The 22,483-nt window shown below is 43.2% G+C and overlaps 1 protein-coding gene across 2 annotated transcripts in view; it reads left to right on the top strand.

The window, feature by feature from the left end:
• The window catches only part of grik2 (glutamate receptor, ionotropic, kainate 2), a 316,356-nt gene extending 294,092 nt beyond the window's left edge, over window positions 1-22,264 (top strand). For both annotated transcript variants that reach the window (XM_056286734.1, XM_056286735.1), the window contains 2 exons: window positions 870-1,120; window positions 22,100-22,264. In XM_056286734.1, the coding sequence (XP_056142709.1) occupies window positions 870-1,120; window positions 22,100-22,264 (416 nt within the window). The remainder of the gene's footprint in view (window positions 1-869; window positions 1,121-22,099) is intronic.
• The last annotated feature ends 219 nt before the right edge of the window (window positions 22,265-22,483 follow it).

The raw sequence follows: 22,483 nt of genomic DNA, 5'->3' as shown, positions 1-22,483 counted from the left end.
ACATGCAGGTGAATTAAATACTTTTTGTGATGTTTTAATACAAAATGTGAGTTGTGGAAACCAACATTTTGTGAATGTTCAAGCAAAACAAGCTTATTCAGTTTGTTTGGGTTGAAATAAGCTATGAGAATAAATGTTACAAAACACGAGTAGCTCTCGCCGTTTTCATTTTGTAAAAGTAGCTCTCAGAGGAAAAAAGGTTGGAGACCCCTGCCTTAGCCGATCCAACGCCAGCTCTCCCAGCCAGACAACTTCAACACACCTCCCCGCACCCCACATGACGACACTAGAAACACAATCAAGGCTAGGCGAGGCCACCGCCAGACCGCCCATTTTGTGTCTGTTGGATGTATTTTGGTGTTATTAGTTTATTATTCTTGCCCCACTGAGAATTAGATCTTGTGTAAAAGGACCATTCAGTGAGTGAACTTAGTCATTGTGCAATTGAGATGGAGTCACATCTACAGTGAAATGTAATGAAGTCTACTGAAGACAAAAATCGATTGAGAACGTTACTTGTGGTCTGACTTCCAGGCCGAGTGTTTGTGCTCCTACGATTCTTTTAAGGAAATTACAAGGGTCTGTACATTGATATAGAATTTCTCAAAACCAAGTCGGATTAATATTTCATTTTAGTTTATTATTTATTTATTTGCTAAACATGCCTTTTTGATTGACAGAAAAAATATTATATCTGATGTTTCCATCCAAAATGCTTTAATTTGAGGCAATAATCTTCCAATTTATCAAAAAATCTGCCAAGTTGTGATCCAGTCCACACAACAATCTAGTCTCTGTCAACCCTTTACCGAGATAGTTGTCCCACGTGGTGGTTCATCTTGGCCTTGTATGTCTTTTTGGTCCCTCAGGCTCTCCGTACAGAGATAAGATCACTATTGCCATCCTGCAGCTTCAGGAGGAAGGCAAGCTGCACATGATGAAGGAGAAGTGGTGGAGGGGGAATGGCTGTCCGGAGGAGGAGAGCAAGGAGGCTAGCGCCCTAGGCGTGCAGAACATCGGTGGGATCTTCATCGTCCTGGCTGCCGGACTTGTCCTCTCCGTGTTTGTAGCAGTTGGAGAGTTCCTCTACAAGTCCAAACAGAACGCACAACTTGAAAAGGTAAGAAACATCCATCAAACGTGATCCTCTTGGTTATTTCAAACTATATTTGCATCTATGGTAGCTGAATTTCTTGCCATTATCACTAAGCCTATAAAGCACATTCCCATATCAAGGCTAACATACAGGTGAAATACTTGCGCTTTTTATTTTCCATGTCATATTGAAATACTTTTTCCTGCAAACATCAGATAAAATTTAGGTGTTCAATTTGAACGCATCAGCTCCCCTAGCTTAACGTAAAGCAATAAAAAAAATGTTCTATTCTTGAATCACAAGATCATTTTTAAGAGATCATCTATCTGATAGTTCCAGAAATTTACAATAAAATGGTAACATAAACTATACCAAAAGATAAGGGTTGGTTTCTTTGCATTTATTCATTTAGGCCCAATGGCGACAACAAGATAAGAAACGTGAGGAATTCTGCTGTCACCATGGATCCAAGCTAGACTTTAACCACCATCTCAAATGACCTCAAGAAAAACTCAAGAAGCTTTGCACTGTTATCTAAAATGAACTTAAATGCCCCTAAATTATTCAACTGTTAACCATGTCAAAGTAGATAAAAACCTTTACACCAGTGGACGTTTACAGAAGATTTGAAAAGTTGGTGATGGTACAAGTTAAACTATATTTTAAGTATATCGTAGGCTACACCTATATGCAGGTATTGGAAAGGTTTGCTGTGTTAAGCCCACCTTTAAAAAAAGCCATGTTCACTCTCCATAGCTTTACCTCTGCTATCCATTATCATTCTGCATATTGTCATTCTATTTATACAGTAGTTATACATTATTTATACCCACTGTTCACACCTGTTGTAGCTTTTAACCTTTCCAAATCAGAACGATAACACAATTTAAATGTAAGGATTTTTGAAAATTTCCTTTTGGGATTTGAAAGAGATCCCAAAATTTTATCAGGTATACCCTAAACAATAATTGTTAGGTTATATGAAATACGAAATGTTATAATTGACTACTGAGGCAACATGAGGTTTTTAACATGGCCCTGTCCCTGAGCTGTCTCACTTTAAAGACTCAGTTTAAAAGCTCTCATGGCATGCAGAATAATAAAGTCCGTCTCCCAGGCCCTGCTGGTCCTTCAGCGCTCACTAACAGCTGTTTTCAACACCTTCCATCGATTACTGAGTGTGTTTTAACCTGACCAGCAGTCCCTGTAGTGATGAGGGGGAGGTCACACTTCTGTTGTGTTTAGCTGCTGTGCTCATCAAACATGTACGCACACACACGCACACACACACACACACACACACACACACACACACACACACACACACACACCAAGGCTGTGCCTAAGAAATGGTGTTGAAAATGCCGTAGTGTATTAAGTACAGAAATTATATTATGGTGACAAAGGTTAATATTGCGTTGAAATGCAGGCATTAACAGATTATGATTAGCTGTAAAAATGTATTCAACATTTAAAGTGTCAAGTTGCTCAAACACAATATGGATTGTGTTTACTTTTGATTGCTTTTGGTTTCCTGCTCCTCTCAAATCCGCAGAACTTAAGGGGCAACCACCGATAGCTTTCATTCCACTTGATGCATCTAATTCCCAATATTAATGATGTGTCACGATAATCCACCATTATCTCAGTGTATAAAATGAAGTTTGCATGCATAATCTTCTTAAAAAAACATCATTTTCTTAAGATGTGATTTCTAGTAGTCCAGCCTTTTTTTCTTCTTTTTTTTGCTGTCGTTTTCACTATCGTGCTAGTCTGACAAGTTACAGTGGTCTTAAAAGTCTTGTTGATATAATAATTCACTTAATAATAGTTCACTTAATAATTCTCAATAACTTTGTTATTGCCCGGACCTGAATGAGGTATATCAAACGATAAGTAAAGTCAACAGGCGATATCAATAACTTCGTTATTGCCCAGACCTGAATGAGGTATATCAAACGATGAGTAAAGTCAACAGGCAATATTAAAGTTGCTGAAGCAGCAACAGGATAACAAATAAAGATCGACAGGCGTGGCTTCATAACCACGTATTGCATAGTATCGCCAAGGCTGTTGTCTTCAGCTGAAATTTATCAATTTAAATCAAGCTTGAGGAGCACACACACACACACACACACACACACAGCACGGCACCATGCAGACAAAGAATGGGTCATGGTCTGAAGAAGACTGAGACAGTTGTCAGTTTAGAGAATTATATATCACTATATATCATTATATATCAACCTTACTTTCAAACCCACATCTATTATTCAGACACACTGAATATTGTGTACTCCGGTTCTGTTCTCAGATGTCTCTACTGCAACATGTGCAACATGTATCGCACCCTAATGCATGGAGATGCTGTTCATTTGAGCACAGGATGTGTGTAACACTCACTACACATCACTGCTTTAATTGTCACTGCACTCACTTCTCTGAATTTACACTTGGTCATAACAGTGTAACTATTATGAATATGTAGACTAGCTAACCCACGGCTAACGGGTCAGACCCTTTAGTTGACTGGTTAACATAGTCGCCCGTGGTGGGGGAGATCCTGGACAAGCCCCCAAATTTGTTACCTCCCAAACCTGCCGGTCAAGGGGCAACAAGTTCTCAATCCTGCCTGCGCCATGCTGTGTTAAAGAATAGAAGACATACACGTTGAGCTGGTGTTAACTTAACGGCAGGAGGATTTATTCTTTAACACAGCACAGCACAGGATTGAGAACTTGTTGCCCCTTGACCGGCAGGTTCGGGAGGTAACAAATTTCTGGGATTTTAACCCGGGACCTCTCAAACCATGGACGACTATGTTAACCAGTCGACTAAAGGGTCAGACCCGTTAACCAAGGGCTAGCGAGTCTACTTATTCATGATTGTTACAACAGCAAACACAAAATGTAATTATTTGTCATCATATATGTATTCCACAAAAATAATAATGTACTGTACTGTAATGTGTACCTCCTGAATCACACAGTCCAACTCTTAATTCAAGCTGTTTGCTGGCTAATGTGTGAGTCAACCATATATTTAGTTCCATTGCTCTGGGCCCAGCACATAATTGACTGCCACCTACTACTACAATATGGGTTGTTTTCTCACCGTGATGCTGGAAGTGTCAACTTGAAAAATGTGGTGCTAAGCATCTCTTTGTTGTGTTTCCCATGCTTGACAGCGCACACCCCGAAATTTGCATTTTATAATTAGTTCTGTTTTGTAACATTAGAAAGGAGCCAAAAAAAGCAGCTACTTATTTATATGATGGGATGAGCCATAAAGCCTCAGTACAGAAGAGGAACTGTTTATAGTGTTTTTAATATCTAAATAGACATGTTAACACCATAAATGTGTGTTTTTGGAATTACTGCATTTCCTAATTTCAACCTGTAATACTATGACATAAGAGCATTGTCATATTACGTCATCAGCTTGTTAATGAATAAACTTTATTAATAAACATTTGATAAGTTTACACAACATAGGCCTCTTTAGGCTTGTCTTTTTGATCATCCATTATTATTACTATTATTATTACTTTTTTCTCTCTTGTGTGTCACCTATACATAATTTCTCTATACATGCTGCTGCATGCTGCTTTTTCATGTCATTATTTACATTATTTATATTTCATTATTTACAGACTCTTAAAGATGCACTTCATACCATTGCTGTTAGATTTAAGTAACTTTTCATGGAAGACATTTTTGACCTGATTTAATGTCATTAACACTGAAATTCTCTATAAAACACCTTATAAATCAGTTGAAATAAATGACAGTTAAAAGATAAAGATATATTTATTTCAGTTTTACTCAAAGCTTTTGCAAGAGTCAATTTCTGCTTTGCAGTCCTATCTGAAGAGCTTTAAGTCCATATTTAAGTCCAGAGTTGGAGACAAAATGAAAGCGGTGACTCTGGAGTCCATAATATCCCATCCGAGCAGACACCAACTTGTCAAATTTCCATGATTACCATAGTTGTCCCCCTTCCTCCTCTCCCTCTTCCACCTCCTCCTCCTCTTTTTCCTCTTCCTCCTCTCCCTCTTCCACCTTCTCCTCCTCTTTTTCCTCTTCCTCCCTCAGCTCCTCCTTTGCTTCCTCCTCCCACTTCTCCTCCTCCCTCTCCTCCTCCTCCTGCTGCTCTTCCCTCTCTTCCTGCCTGCTGCTGAGGCTGCTGCTGCAGACTAACCTGGCTCTCTGGATACAGGAGACCACCAGCTGTGTGAGGAACCTAGCTCACCACCTGTGCACACATCACACATCTACACACTACTAAATGCTTACGCATGCACACGCACAGACACCGAGACACAGACACACACACATACGCACACACACACACACACAGTTAGGTGTACATCATCTGCTTTGCACAGTTTATTTAACACACACGCACACACACACACAGAGAAATAATGCCACCATGGCTGTATTCTGCTCATCAAAGCAGAGACCTACACAAGATGATGACAACACAACCCAGCATGTTAGGCAAACCCAAAAAGCAGCTATTCATCTACTGCCCACTGGGGAGGAGAGACAGAGAGGGAAGGATTACACCATAGCCATGCCCCTCATTCCATCCAGATCATTCCTCCATTCAAGCTCCATATGAGCCTACAGGTGATACCGCATAACGAGGGCCCAGCCAAAACCCCATGCTGGACTTACTGTTGGAATAACTGAGGGAAATAACGGTGAAGTGTTAAGATTTACGATATCACCAATTTGCTTGAGTCAAGCGGGCGGCCCCTTCCTCCGAAATATTTCCAAAGTGGTGCAGCAGTGGTACATCTACAGGATTGTTGGTTGTCATAAAAACTTGGTGATTCAGTGGCCCTAAATAGCAACAATCAATCTAATATGACACTGGCAGTGTGATGGCTATGTGTCCCCTGAGTCAGAGATGGAGCGGCCCCAATGTCCCCAGTGTCTCGGAGCATGGTGGCTCTTACTGGCAAATCATTGTCATGCCATTCAATTTCATTGGGGGGGGGGGGGGATAAATCAATAACCATTAAAAAAAAAACTTTCTCAGAGTGGCTCAAACAATCAGCAAGTATGCCAGGAGTCGTAACAACTTTGCGCCGGGCCCTGATGCAAGATAGTCAAAGTGGCCTGACCTTCCCATCACAATCAGATGTAATATAATGTCTGTAGCGAAGGAAAGTGAAAGCATGCAGCTTTAAAATGACCAGCAACAGTGAAATGCACTGCACAGTTGACATGTAAATGAAGTGATTACTGTGAGACTGCCGTGCTACAGAAGAGGAGTCATAAACGATGAAAACATAATCGGTGATGGCCCACCCACACATATACAACATTATTCATTGCTGTACTTAGGCCTTATAAACACAAAACACAAGTGTGTAGGTTGATTATTAGCCAAATAAATCATAATTATACAACAGACACCTCCGACCAAGCAATCTGATTGGTGGTAGACATTTAGAACATGATCAAATCAGAATGACAGCACCACTAGCTGTGCTCAAATAAAAAAATGCCTCATAAATATAAATATTATTCTGTCTTTGATTAGAACTATACATATTTCATACATACCAGCTTAAAAATGCATGTGAAGTTCACGGATGTAGTAGCTTAATCTGTCCATGGGAAATTTCTTTTTTTTCTTTCCTGCAGATATTTTTGTTATAACAAGATTGAGCTAGCAATGCAGTTTTGTGTGGGGTATTCATTCATTTTGGAAAATCCCACAATATCTAGAAAGCAATAGCACAAGTTGGCTGGCTGTGGCTGACTCAACAAGGACTAGAAATCATATGTTACTAGGTCGTTACTAAGGGTCGCCCTACTTGCTAGAGTAGTAAAGTAGGTTTCATAGGAGTCTACTGATGTGAGTGAGTATTTTCCAGGTATTAGTCATACCCTATGTATTTCCAGGGAAATGGAGATGACACTAGCGAAAAAGATAAAACTGGGTAGATGCCGCAAATTCACGTTTGCGGCGACCTTACCCAGTACCGTCTGTCCATGTCTTTGTCTACGTCTACGTGTCTTTGTCCACGTCATCGTCTAAATTTGTCTTCGATTGATGGCTGGGAGAGCTGGCGCTGGATCAGCTGAGAGAGTCTGGGCCCACAGGAAGTCTTGTACTTCCTGTGGGCCAAGGGACCATGGCCCTGCCAGTAACTGTGCCCAAAGAGGTAACACCAAGGGCGGTATGACAGGATGCAGAAGCGGAGCAGACTAAGCTAACTGCTAGCCCATGCAGACCGGCAGTTCCGATGTCACCGAGGGTGGTCTGGTGGCAGCCTTGCCTAGCCTTGACTGTGGTCTTTAGTGTCGTCATGTGGAGTGCGGGGAAGTCTGTCGAAGGTGTGTAGGGCTGGGAGAGCTGGTGTTGGATCGGCTGAGGGAGCTTGGTCTGCTGCGTCCTGTGGGCCCATGGACCACGGCCCTGACCGGAGTCAAATCAAATCAAATCAATTTTATTTGTATAGCCCAATATCACAAATCACAAATTTGCCTTAGTGGGCTCAACAGCAACACAACATCCTGTCCATAGACCCTCTCATCGGATAAGGAACAACTCCCTACCACCACCAAGGACAGTCTGACAGGACGCAGAAGCGGGGAAGGCTAAGCTAACTTCTAGCCCATGCAGACCGGCAGTTCCGACAGTCATCCTGGCTAGTGTTCGTTCTCCTGGACAGTGATTTATATATATGTGTGTGTGTGTGTGTGTGTGTGTGTGTGTGTGTGTGTGTTTTATATATATATGTATATATATGTGTATATATGTATATATATATATATATATATATGTGTGTGTGTGTGTGTGTGTGTGTGTGTGTGTGTGTGTGTGTTAGTTTGGATATATGTGTTCTTGTAGTTTTTGGAAATGTGTTTTTGTCTTTGTGTTGCACTGCTGTGGGCTGGGAAACGATGTTTCGTTTCATTTCATGTGTGCAAATGCATGAAATGAAATGAAATGACATAGTGTTTCTGATTCTGAAAAGTTTTTTTTGAGTGAATTGTGTAGTGGAACGTCAGGCCTATGGGGGCGCTAGACTTTAGTTCAAGAGAATAAGTTGATACGAAAATGTAACTAGAGAAGAAGAGAATAAAACGTAAAAGTGATTCTACAGAATTCCCTGTGTCGTCGTGATAAGAATACAGAACAATACAGAACATTAAACATGGTGTCAAAAGTTTGGCTAGACGAATCTGTAAGTAGAAGAAAGAAACGACTTATAAAGTCGGAAAAAAGACCGGGTTTGCCTACAGTAGCCAGTGCACTAACACGCTGCTAAGCTAATTGAGCCTGCTAGCTCGTTGACTCGCCTTCGATAGGGAGAGAGGAGAAATAACGAGAGAATGGACCAACTATTTTCGATACCACCCCCGGGAAGCTTCAATGGACTCAATCGCTACGATGCTTCGAATGATTTAGAATGGCTTCAGGACTAGCAGAAAAGAGTCAGGAATACCAGATCGATTCGCTGCTGTATATCATGGGGGAGAAAAGTGACATTTTGAACACACTGACTTTGTCTGATGAACAGAAGAAGTATGAAGTATGTGTGTAAAGCCTTGGGTGAGCATTTTATTGGAAAACACAATGTAATATATGAGAGGGCCGAATTTAATAGCAGATGTAGACAGCCAGGCGAATCAGCAGAAAACTTTATCACTGATGTTTACAAGCTCGCGGAGCATTGTCAAAATGGCGTTCTGCTTGAAGAAATGATCAGAGATCGGATCGTAGTGGGAATCAGAGATGCAAAATTACAGTTAGATCCAAATCTCACTTTGGCCAATACAATCACACAAGTCGGACAAAATGAAGAAGTCAAGAAACAGTAACCATTGATTAGACGAGAAAATGCTGAAACAAAAGAAGTAAATGTGGATGTTACAGCTGCAAGAAAACCAGGGGAATTTAAGATGGCGGCCACAGCACAGAAAAATCACATTGCACAGAGAACCAAAAGCTGCAAAAGATGTGGGAGAAGCCCTCAGCATACGTACATGGAAGCAGTGTCCAGCTCGAGAGGTGGAGTGTAGAAAATGCCAAAAGAAAGGCCATTATGCAGCAGTGTATAGGACAGTACAGAGAGTGGAGGCAATTGAAGAAAGAGGTGAAACAGCAGAATGTGCATTCATGGGAACAAATCGAAGTCAGAAATAAGACAGTATCTGGAAACGGGATACACGGTTGAATGGAGAATTTATTAACTTTAAGTTAGATACCATACCAGAATTCATGTACTCAAATGCTAGAGACGGTAATCTCCATAATGCACAGCGAATGATAAGCGGTCCCAACAACCAGCCACTCACTGTACTGGGCACGTTCAAAGCAAGTCTGAAAAAGGGCAAAAAGAAAATAGAGCAGGAAGTATATGTAGTGAAGGATTTAGTGATGCCACTGTTAGGTCTTTCTGCTATCCAGACTTTGCCACTATTGGAACAGGTTGCAGCAGCCCATGCTATGGGAAACATTAAAAAAATGTTCCCAAAGGTGTTCTCAGGCTTAGGGAAGCTGCAAGGTAGCTATAAGATATAGTTAGCAAAGGGGGCAACACCATATACACTGTCAGCTCCTCGACATGTAGCGCTACCCCTTCTGGACAAAGTGAAGTCAGAACTCCATAGGATGGAAAACATGGGAGTCATCCGAAAATTCAAGAGCCCACTGAGTGATGTGCAGGAATGGTGGTCGTGCCAGAGCCCAGTGGAAACAGTATGATCTGTGTAGACCTAACAAGACTCAATGAAAGCGTGCATCAAGGGAGACATGTACTCCCAGCTGTGGATGACACACTTGCAAAGCTAGATGGAGCAGTAGTGTTCTCCAAACTGGATGCTACATCAGGATTTTGGCAAATACTCTTACATAAAGACTCTGAGCCCTTGACGATGTTCATTACACCTTTCAGCAGGTATTGTTTTAAGTGGCTACCCTTTGGGATTTCCGCAGCGCCTGAGCACTTTCAGCTGAGAATCTCACAGATCATTGCAGGCACACCTGGAACACTGTGCCATGCAGATGACGTCTTGGTGTTTGGCAAAGACCAGACGGAGCATAATGAAAGGTTGTGTGAAGTCCTCCGAAAGTTTGAGAGTGCAGGTCTGACTCTAAATGAAAAATATAAGTTAGGGGAGAAAGAAGTGAAGTTTCTGAGACATAAAATTAGTGATCAAGGGATTGAGGCCGATCCAGACAAAATTAAAGCCATTATCAACATGCCAGAACCTCACAATGTTGAAGGAGTGAAATGCTTTATGGGAATGGTGAACTATGTCGACAAGTTTTCCCCTCACCTGCCCAGTCTCACAAAACCTTTGAGAGACCTCTTGAAAAATTACAGCACGTGGACATTGGACATGCAGCAAAAGACGGCCTTTGAGGAAGTAAAGAAGGAGCTCAGTTTGCCAACTGTCTTAGTGCAGTATAGTTTGAAAAGAGAAACTCTTGTGTCCGCAGATGCATCATCATATGGTCAGATGGAGAATACAGGCCAGTGGTGTACATATCCAGAAGTATGATGCCCACTGAAACTCGATATGCACAGATCGATAAAGAGGTGCTCAGTTGCTCGCATGCCCTTGTCATGGCGAGGGCCTATCTCCTGGGGCTGGACTTCACTGTGCATACAGACCACAAGCCTCTGATCTCCTTGTTAGGCTCTTGACCACTTGATGACTTACCTCCACGAATACTCAGATTCAGGCCGAGGATGATGAGGTTCACGTACCGAATCATTCATGTTCCGGGGACCAGCTCGTGGCAGCTGATGCATTGTCAAGAGTTCCACTTAGACCAGACAGCATGAAGGAGTGTGACACACTCCTTTATGCTGAGTGTAAAGTCTGCATTGATTATGTCATGGAGCACATTCCAGCAACAAAAACTGAAATAGAGCAGATCAGAGAAATGCAGAACAGAGATGCAACGATAAGACAACTCAGAGTGTACACAAATAAGGGTTGGCCAGTGCACAGGAAAGCGGTCCCTGAGAATATCCTGCCATACTGTTCATACAGAGCAGACATGCACGTAGCAGATGGTATCCTACTAAAGGGGTAACAAATCCTTATTCCATCACCCATGTGCAGAGAGGTGCTTGAAAGAATCCACCGTGGACACCAGGGCATGACGAAGTGCATTGCCAGGGCATAATAGTCCATGTGGTGGCCTGGGTTGACAAATGATATCAGAGAGCTGGTGGAAAGATGTGACAGGTGCTGCCAGTTTTCCAATTATCGAACACAGCCTCTGATGACAACACCGTTACCTGAAAGACCGTGGCAGAGAGGTACTAGTGACGGACAATGGGTCACACTTCGCCTCTTCTGAGTTTGCAGCATTCACTCAAGAATATGACTTTGCGCGTATCACTAGTAGCCCCAGATATCCACAGAGCAACTGTGAGGTGGAGAGAGCGGTGAGAACAATAAAGCAGATACTGAGCAAGAATAAAGATCACCAGAAAGCTCTATTGGCTTACAGAACAGCCCCGTTAGCTCACGGAGTCTCACCAGCAGAACTGCTGATGGGGAGAAGATTGAGGTCTACAGTTCCAGTCCCTCTTCGAACACTCAGACCAAAATGGCCAGACCTCCAAGCATTTAAAAGGAAATATATGAGGATGAAAGAGAACCAAAAGAAAACGTATGGAGCAAGACACAGAGCAAAGGAGTTGCCGATACTTGAACCAGGCCAGAGAGTCTGGATCAGAACAGCAAAGACCACTGGTACAGTACAAGCACCAGCTTCAACTCCAAGATCATACAACGTAGAGATGGAGCTGGGAACACTGAGAAGAAACCGAGCTCAGCTTACTGCTCTTCCAGAACCAGACCAGCGCGACCAGATCCAGCCTGACCCGAATGTGACTGTGACTAGATCAGGAAGAGTCTCCCGTCCAACTGAAAGACTGGACTGGTAAAACTGGTCATGTTAAGTATTAGGAAGACCTGCTGTGAAAATGGGCAGAATAAACCCCTACAGCAGAGTCAGAAGGGTCAGGTAGTCCACCCTGCCCTTCAAATTAGGATTTTTATTTTTGTATATATATATATATATATATATATATATATATATATATATATATATATATCAACACGGATACAAGAAAAAAACAAAAACAAACCTGTATCCGTGTTGATATTCTGCTCCTCATTAGTTGAGCCCTCACAACACCATTGACGGTTTCAGAAAAAAAACTATGTATACAGTACTGCTCATGTTTAAAGAAAATGCATAATATTGAAAATGTGTTTTGTTCTATAACAAGCTGGAAAAGATTTAAATGAAACGTTAAAGAAATGTGATAACTGACTAAAAGGGGGATGTAGTGGAATGTCAGACCTCTAAGGGGCGCTAGACTTTAGGTCAAGAGAATAAGTTGATACGAAAATATAACTAGAGAACAAGAGAATAAAACGTAAGCGTGATTCTAGAGTTCCCTGGGTCGTCGTGATAAGAAAACCAAGGTTCAATACAGAACATTATACAAATTGTCCACAATATGAATACATTTTGATAATAATAATAATAATGATAATAAAAAAAATAAATAATCCATCCATCCATTATCCAAGCCGCTTATCCTGCTCTCAACGTCGCGGGGACCATTACATTTATATAGCGCTTTTCCAAACACCCACCAAAGGGCTTCATATTGAAGGAGGTAACTATATATATATATATATATATATATATATATATATATATATATATATATATATATATATATATATATATATATATATTACTTTGTTAGAAACCGTCGTATAATTGCAATATTACACTCAAGGGGGAGTGCTTTACCGTGATTATTAGCACTTCAGTGCTTACGAAACCCAGTGTAAGTGCGTCGGTCCTAACCGCATCAATGTCGTACCAATTATGATGGTAAGGCACACCCTCTCGTGTAATATTGCCTAAATAAGTTCTTCTCACGTCATACTTTTACTCCTCGGCAGTGCTTAATTTGTAAATGAGGAGGTCCCGGAGCACTGAGAGGGTGCTGCTCCGGCAGGTTAGGGGTGAGAAAAAAAAGTCACGGGACACGTTTTAAAATGCACAAAATAGTGCTTTTCATGATGCTGAAACAGCTACGCAATAGTCACGTGCTTTTCGACCAATAATTTTATTGTTGCTTTTATTAAAGAGACGGGCCTAGCCTAATCTGACGTGACAACGAGGCAGTAGACACATGCGCAGTAGCAAAGTTCGCCAAGTTAATGCCGAGCTAAAGAAACGTTCAAATGTTTAGACAACATTAAACAACTTGCCAGCATACAATGCATACAGGCTATGGCGCTTGAATTGTGCAGTTTGACCCGATACATTGATCACCATCACAAAACTATAAGGCTCAATTTACAACACTGCAGAAAATAATTTTTAAAAGGTACCTTTTATTTATTTGTCCAAAACAGCCCACAAAACACCAATAGAGCCTTCAGCCTCCTTCTCCCTGCTTCTTACTTTACTCCTAGTGTCCTGTGCAGTTCTATGTCCTTTAGTAATGCATGATCTCACATATGGATGGGGTTGAACAGGGTGAGTGGTGGTCCAACAAGGCAAAGGAAGAGTAGCGTGGAGATGGTGGATGTGCGAAGAGATGACCTGTTGGCGGTGCAGAGTAGGTTCAAGCCCCTCTCACACTCTGCACTTGAGATGGGGACAGTATTGACTGCTGCCAAGAGGTCTTTCAGTCCATCTGGGACAAATTTCCCACCATTGCCCCTATATTCTCCATATGCCCGAATGACATTCTGCGTGCCACCAATTCTAAACTGCTGGCAGTCTTTCAACTTCATCTTCCCCAAACAGTGGCCCATGGTCGTCCGACCAATACTGTGGGAAGAGTACTTTAAATCATCACTTAACTCGTTGTATCCTGTTCGGTATTTCCCTTGTGTTAGCATACGCCCTCTGGCCCAAGGTTCTGTCGCTCGTTCGCCCTGTATGTAGGGGTACACCTTGAAAAAAGTTATCTTCGACTGCAATCTGGCTCGTTAACCTCCTCTTCTTCCTCCTGCTCGTCATGTTTGCTAGTAGCAGGCGCTGCCACGCTTGTGCGAGCTAGCTGCTGCTGTGCTGTGCCCTTCCCTGTTGGTCTTCCGAAATTGCCATGGCTTTCTTAGGGTTCGGCTGACCTGCTGGTCTGAACAAACTAAACAAATTTGACTGTCTTTTTGATAGAGCAGGCGGCTAGTTGTGAGTCTAATATCGCGGTAATGTTAGCTCCTGTGACATGGCATGCGCCGCGTGGCTTGAGCGATTGACCCCCCCCCCCTCTCTCACTCTCGCTCGCTCGCTTTCTATTTTTTTTAAAAATTGCTGATTTAAAATGCATCAAACGTAGGCAAACAAGCGATTTACGAAAATCGTCAATGGGAAATAATAGAGTGACAGAACAGATAACGCTAAATATTAGAGAAAATGTTTTTACAGATTTTTATAGTTACGAAAGGGGTGGCAGAGCCAATCAGATAGGTGCCGGTCCAAATCTGGGAGGTCCCGGAGCGCGCTACGGCTTGCTCCGGCACAAATTAAGCCCTGCTCCTCGGGCTTTTTGCTGTGAGAGGTTGTCTATTCTACTGCAAAGTATGCAGTAGTACACATTTCCATAATTACCCACGGGCACACTGAACATTTTTTAACTTACTGTATACCGTAGACACAATGCTCGAGATCTTTGATACGATAGTGGTGAAATAAATAGGGGTCCGTGCGTGCGAGCCCTAAACTGTTGTGGGCCCCATGCAGCTGCATTATCTGCATATATGGTAGTTTAGCCACTGTGTTTGGATATTTGATGCTATATTAGATTACATATGTAATATACAATGCATTTTGTGCTCATTCAGTCACAAAAAGACGGAATAAATTCAAACACCTATGTGCACACGTTACTCCAATTAAGTCAATATCATTTTGATACAAATATTCATCCCACTATCCAGTATAATGTACTGTAATTAGTGTGTTTACTACGGAGTGTCACAAGTCATTCTTATCATTATTAGCATTGTATGTGAGTTTTTCTTGGGCTTGTCTATGAACAGTATTTTCAGTGTTCATGGAGGAAGAAGAATGCTAACAACACAGTTGGCTTTTAGGCAGTGGTGGGCTGTCAGAGCCATCAGGGCCTTTTCTGCCGGCCCTGTCAAAATCAAAATCATAATTTCTTTTTCAAAGTTACATTTAAGTGTGCCTGAAATGTGTCAAATTCAATTACTTGTTATCTCCTGGGGCTGAGCAGGGATTTCCTATGTCATCGAAATGCATCACAGCTCCTTGGACAACCCCTATGCGAGCCTTTCCTTGAACCTCGAAGCTGCAAACTGATTACAACTTTGAGTGACCGTATCATCAGCCGATCAAATGTTAATGTGCAGTGACAGAACGCCCCAGGGCCTTGCGATGTATCGGTGCTAGCCCCGGTGTCGTCATCCACTTTGAGGTTGAGCCTTTCGCGGGTTGTGAGCAAACTAAGTGCAATGGCCTCACATTCACAGCTAATGAACATCTTGTTGCCGATCTACTTCATGATTTTGCAAATCTGGTAGGACTGTCAGCATTTTTTACACGTTCTCACAAATGGACTAAATTACTGGATGAATTTTGTGAAAGAAGGCTGCCACGAGTCTCTCAAGTTAAGTGGAACTTCAACTCCAGTTTGGTGTGCACACTTTTCTTATTGAATTGAAAGCGGTGCACTGATAATATTAAAATAATTGTGCCTATACTTTATTGAATTTGTTGGAAGCTGCATGAGTGACTGGTGAACACTACATCAACTGTGTAAACTCGTTTGTTATCTTCACCAGATGGTAGCCTAGAGGGGATTATGTGTTTGGTAGCATGTGTGTGTCTGTCCGAGGCTAATCTCGCAAACTAGGGGCCTGTTAGCTTAAAAATGTTGTGCACAATTTTGATTGTATGATCAAGAACCTCTGGTGGTTGCGGTGATTAAAAATCTTTGGATAACATTTCTTCTCGCTATCGCCGCTCCCTCTCTTGCTCACTCGACCAACGCTGTCTGTCACTGCACACATGCGCACCATAGATTTTGATCAGGCAGCGACAGTGTATGTATTCGGGTATGAGTGTTGAAAGTAAACGAGACGTCGACCATATTTTGCAAATCAGCAAATTATTCACTGCTGATCTCGGCACAGAACTGAAGCAACACTAGATAAACCAAAAAATAATTCGCTTTAGTTACCTCGCTATGTTTGTTGTCACCTCGCTATGTTTGTTTAACTGACATCATGAGGGGGATTAGACGTGTAGGTGCCATAGACTCCAATGTTAAAATGCCGCTATAAAAATACAATTTCAAGAGTAGGATTAATCACAACATGTCCAGTAATAACTGGAAATCATCTTAGTAGATTCAATATAAACCATTTTCCATGGCTGAGCTACACCGATTTGCCAAAACATTAAAACCACTGACAGGTAAGTGAATAATATTGATTATCTCATTACAATGGCACCTATCAAGATCTTGTTGGGTGTTCCTGGTTTGCAGTGGCCAGTGCCTACCAAAAGTGGTCCAAGAAAGGACAACTGGTGTACCAGCAACAGGGTCATGGGTGCCCAAGGGTCACTGATGCACGTGGGGAGCGAAGGCTAGCCCGTCTGGTCTGATCCAACAGACGAGCTACTGTAGCTAAAATTGCTGAACAAGTTAATGCTGGCTACGATAGACAGGTGTCAGAATACACAGTTCATTGCAGCTTGCTGTATATTATATGTATATAATATACTTATATACTGAAACAGATATACTAAGATAATGACTTCCGGTGTGGGAAAATGGCAGCGCGAACTCACGTTTGTGGCGGCTTCCCCCCAGTTCCGACGATGCAGTGTTTTTATCCATATCTACGTCTGCGTCTGAGTTTGTCTCATCGTGTGAAGAAGTATGTCTGTGATCCGTCGATTTCCTTTGATGGGTGGGAGAGCTCGCGTTGGATCGGCTGTGAGAGCTTGGTCTGCTGCGTCATGTGGGCCTCGGGACCACGGCCCTGCCTGGAGCTGCGCCCAAAGAAGAAACACCGAGGGTGGTCTGACAGGACGCGGATGCAGGGCAGGCTAAGCTAGCTGCTAGCCCATGCAGACCGACGGTTCCGATAACACTGAGGGCGGTCTGGTGGCAGCTTCGCCTGGCGGGAACTGTGCATTGTTTTTGTCTGCGTCTGCATTTGTGTCGTCATGTGGAGTACGGGGGAGGTGTGTAGGAGGTGTCTGGCTGGAGGAGCTGGCGCTGGATCGGCTGAGGGAGCTTGGTCTGCTGCGTCGGGTGGGCCCAAGGACCACGGCCTCCGCCTGGAGCTACGCCCGAGGAGGAAGCACCGAGGGCGGTCTAACTGGACGTGGAAGTGCGGCAGGCTGGGCTAGCTGCTAGCCCATGCAGACCAGCGGTTCCGAAAGTCATCCTGGCTGGTGTTCGTTCTCTGGACAGTGACATTTTTGGACTGTGTTGTTAATTTACTGAACGCACTGTGTTGCTGACTATTTGTGCGTTTGTGTGTGTTTTTTTTTCTTTGTTCTTTCAGTTTTGTATGTTTTTGGTGGTGTCGTTTTCTTTTGGATATGTGTTTTTTGTCTTTTGTGTTACACTGCTGTGGGCTGGGAGAAACGCCTGAGATTACAATCAGTTGTGTCTGATTTCTGATACTTGCTGTATATGGGCCTGCATAGCTGCAGACCAGTCAGAGCTCCCATGATGACATCTCTCCACCGCCGAAAGTGCCTACAATGGGCACATGAGCATCAGACTGGACCATGGAGCAGTGGAGGAAAGTGGCCTGGTCTGATGAATCATGTTTACTTTTACATCATGTGGATCATATGGATGGCTGGGCCTGTGTGCGTCATTTACCTGGGCAAGAGATGGCACCAGGATGCACTATGGGAATATGGCAAGCCAGCAGAGACAGTGAGTGTGATGCTCTGGACAATGTTCTGCTGGGAAAACTTGAGTCCTGTTATTCATGTGGATTTCACTTTGACAGATACCACCTACCTAAGCATTGTTGCAGAACAAGTACACTCCTTCATGGCAACAGTATTCCCTGATGGCAGTGGCCTCTTTCAGCAGGATAATATGCCCTGCAAAAATGTTCAACAATGGTTTGAGGAACATGATAAAGTGATGAAGGGGGTTGCTTTGGCCTCTAAATTCCCCCAGATCTCAACCCGATCTAGCGTCAGTGGGATGTGCTGGAAAAACAAGCCTGATCCATGGAGTGGAGACACCACCTCGCAACTTAGAGGACTAAAAGGATCTGCTGCTAACATCTTGATGCCAGATACCGGAGGGCATCTTCAGAGGTCTTGTGGAATCCATGCCTCAACAGGTCAGAGCTGTTTTGGCAGCACGAGGGGACCTACACAATTTTAGGCAAGTGGTTTTAATGTTTTGGCTGATTTGGTGTATGTTTTCTTACCATTGTTTTATTGCTTTAGAATGACTTAAAGTCATTCGCCTACCGTCAATTTAAATCATGAACACCATGACGATTAAACACATCTGAAGCCTTTTAATAAGGGCCCCTTCTCCTGGTAGGCAAAAAAAGGGGTGGTTTGTCGCCAAGTCCGAGCACCGAAGAAGAGGAGAGACGCCTGGTGGAGATCTGCACTCTACAGAGTGCACACTTCTAGTTGTTTGTTTTTGTGCCATGTGGTGTGTGTGACCAATCTGGTTGCTGAGTGACATCTGATGGTGATGCTGCAATAGCTGCTATAGTGCACAGTGGTGTGTGTTGTGGTTGTTGAAGATCAGCTGTCTTGTTGGTGTTGATCCAGTAGTGCATATAGTGTGTGATAATGTATTTCAGAAATGTGTGTGTGTGTGGGGGGGGGGCAGTTCATTACTGAAGGCCTTGATTGAAACCCCGCTGTAGGCTACTGTTTTTAGGTAAGCACTGGAAGAAGCGTCTGAATGACTACGAGACGCGCTGTAAGACTGTACGTTCAATAATATTTGCAGTGTTCTTCTTCATACTGCGATGGAAATACAATGAGGAAAGTGGCAGGATACATGTATGCTAGGCTACAATGCTAATAAATCCCTTATATTATCCCCAAGCAGACCAGGATATTTGTGCAGGATTTTCCTTGTAGCTTATCTAGGAATGCGGCTTTAGCTCCGGCGTTGGCATTGTTTGACACAATATTTGCAGATGCCAGAGTAACTTATGAGAAAAGAGGAGAGAACTTGAAGAAGAAGCAGTTTAATTGGGCATGCAGCAATACAAGGTTTCAACCAGATGAGAAATAATAGGCATTAATAAGTCATGCTGCTCTATGGGCTTCACACAGAGGAAAATCTACCATGGGGCAAATGGCTCACAAGGATTGTGTGTGTGTGTGTGTGTGTGTGTGTGTGTGTGTGTGTGTGTGTGTGTGTGTGTGTGTGTGTGTGTGTGTGTGTGTGTGTGTGTGTGTGTGTGTGTGTGTGTGTTGTGTGTGTGTGTGTGTGTGTGTGTGTGTGTGTGTGTGTGTGTGTGTGTGTGTGTGTGAGAGAGAGAAAGTCTCTATCATTCTACTACCCAACACAGATATGCTTCAGACCCTCATCACTCCATCTTGATTAATTCACTACTCCCAGATAATCTAAAGACCATCTGATGTGACCGCCGTGCATTCAAGCAGCCATGCTGTTGTTGCCATGGCTGAGGGTTGTAATGTAGTCATTATAACCCTGCCCATGTGTGACTGCGTCTGTGGACGTTTTGTGTTTGTGTGTTGCATGTCGTTTTTTTGTTGTTGTTTTTTTTGGTATTTTACATGTTTGTGAGTGTGTGAGTGTACACGTGTGTATGTGTGTGTGTGCTAGTGTAAGTGTGCGTCCTTCACATCTTCATCACTCTTCCAGACTCATGTGACCACCATCCATCCACCCAGCACAAATGGCTCAGCCATGCAATTGCAGCTGGACCAGTCCTAAGGATGTTGAAAAGGAAACTAGCTTGTCTCCACTGTCCCACCAGGGTCACAGTTCAGTCAGTATTTCTGACTGTGAACAAAGTTTGCCTAAATCGGAATCAGAAACGCTTTATTTGTCATTTCATTTCACGCACATGCGCACATGGAGAAATGAAATTTAGAAATAAATGGAGAAACCAGCTAGAATTTGCACCAAAAACGTTAACATTAGAAGAAGAAAAAAGAAAAAGCTGGGGCAACGGCAGGAAAAATGTCGGACTGCTTTTGTTTTTTGTTTTTGCGCTTTTTTTGTGCTCTTTGTAGGCTAAAGAATACATCTTTAGTTTTGCCCTCCAGTAAAGCCCTATCCAATGATAATGCTGATAGGAGTGAGCCGAAAAAGTCCTCTGAAATAAAAAAAATCCCCCCCCCTTTTTTTTTCTCCCCAGTTGTATTTGGCCAATTACCCCCACTCTCCTCAGCCGTTCCGGTCGCTGCGCCACCCCCTCTGCCGATCCGGGGAGGGCTGCAGACTACCACATGCCTCCTCCGATACATGTGGAATCACCAGCCGCTTCTTTTCACCTGACAGTGAGGAGTTTCACCAGGGGGGCGTAGTGCGTGGGATGATCACGTGTGTGTGTGAATTAATTAATTGTAAAGGGCTTTGAGTGGTTGTTGCAGCTAGAATAGCGCTATAAAAAATACAACTTGATTGATTGATTGATTGATTGATTGATTGATTGATTGATTGATTGATCCCCCAATTACCCCTCCCGACCAGAGGAGGCGCTATTGCAGCGCGCAGAGCACATACCCACATCCGGCTTCCCACCTGGCTCTGTGCATAACTGTAGTCCACTGACTTCCGGTTTCTACTGCAGCGGTCATAGCAACTTCCTGGTTGTTGGCGTGTTCTATTGACAATGGCATATTTTTCGCGACGTCCACAATTCTGAGGATGAGTGGACGGACGGAATTGTGGACGGAACTTGATATGTACAACTTGAAACTTTTCACCCGTTTGCTGGTAGGTGCAGGTGAAAAGTTGTCGACAATTCCGTGCATGTCGTTGACATTTATCCATGGTAAATCTTGCAGGCACCACGAAAAATATTCCATTATCAATAGCACACGCCAACAACCAGGAAATGACTGCTGCCGTAGAAACCGGAAGTCAGTGGACTACAGTTATGCACAAGGTAGGGACACCCAACCAAGCCGGATGAACTATGTGTTGTAACTGTCCAGAGAGAATGTTGAGTTTGATCTCGAATTATTTGTTATTGACGAACTTTTGAGGGTTTGTCTTTCTTGAATATCATGTGAGCTCTTTGGTGTTTGGGATTTTCTAGAAAAGAGTTCCTCATGTTCAGAAACAAAGACTGCTGTTCTCAGCCTGACATTGCATTTTATGATGACTTTTACCTTTAGTGGGTCGTAATGTCAATATATAAATAAATAGATAAATCACCCAGTTCATAACTTTTTTTTCATTTTTTATTTTTTATTTTATGTGTTCATGTCACCCACCCATCTGGCACTCCATCACTGAAATTGTTTAGTGTCCAAGTGTGCAGCTATGATAGTCATGGTATGTATGGTGATTTATGATTTAGTTCATGCCATCATGATAAAACACGATGGGAATGAATACATAGATTATAAATACATAAGAAATCACCCTGCATGGCACCAGTGATCCCATGCCTCCCACAAATCTCTCCTGTGTCCAGTAATGCCATGCTAGCCTTCTGTCACACCAGTTACACAGCCTATGACCTGCAACATCCCGCGATGCTCCGCCCCCTCTCTGCCTTGATGCTCCGCCCCCTCACTGCCTTGCCTGCCCTGCCACCTAGGGCACCACCTTGTTCAGCGTGATCCTAACCAAAGGGCCACAAAACAGCCCTCTTCCAGAGACAGCTGGGCTGTTGTGATTGTTTTCTGCTGCCTATTCTGTATTCTGTCTGCAGAGGTGGTCTAAAAACCCTTTCTCTCTCTCTCTCTCTCTCTCTCTCTTTCTCTTTGCTGTCTTGTCGTTTCTTCCCCGCACAGAGGTCCTTCTGCAGCGCCATGGTGGACGAGTTGCGGGTGTCCCTCAAGTGCCAGCGTCGGCTTAAGCACAAGCCCCAGCCGCCCGTCATGGTCAAAACAGAGGAAGTTATCAACATGCACACCTTTAACGACCGCAGACTGCCAGGGAAAGAGACCATGGCCTAAAAGACAGACTCGCAGCAACACACCTTTTTCTCCTCTTGTTGTCCAGCGGCATGGAGATACAGACACTAGGCGGGCATGGGCGGGGGTGGAGGGGGGACTGGTTCTGGTTTGTGGGTGATGGGATGGGGTGGGGAGGGTGACAGAGTAGCAGAGCTGCTTGGAGTGCTGGTATACTGTCATTGTTGTTTCTTAACAATTAGCTAGGGATAAGAGATTCAA

This window comes from Lampris incognitus, chromosome 9 (genome assembly GCF_029633865.1).
Source record: "Lampris incognitus isolate fLamInc1 chromosome 9, fLamInc1.hap2, whole genome shotgun sequence".
Classification (NCBI taxonomy): domain Eukaryota; kingdom Metazoa; phylum Chordata; class Actinopteri; order Lampriformes; family Lampridae; genus Lampris; species Lampris incognitus.
This window is presented reverse-complemented; position numbering and strand designations above follow the sequence as displayed.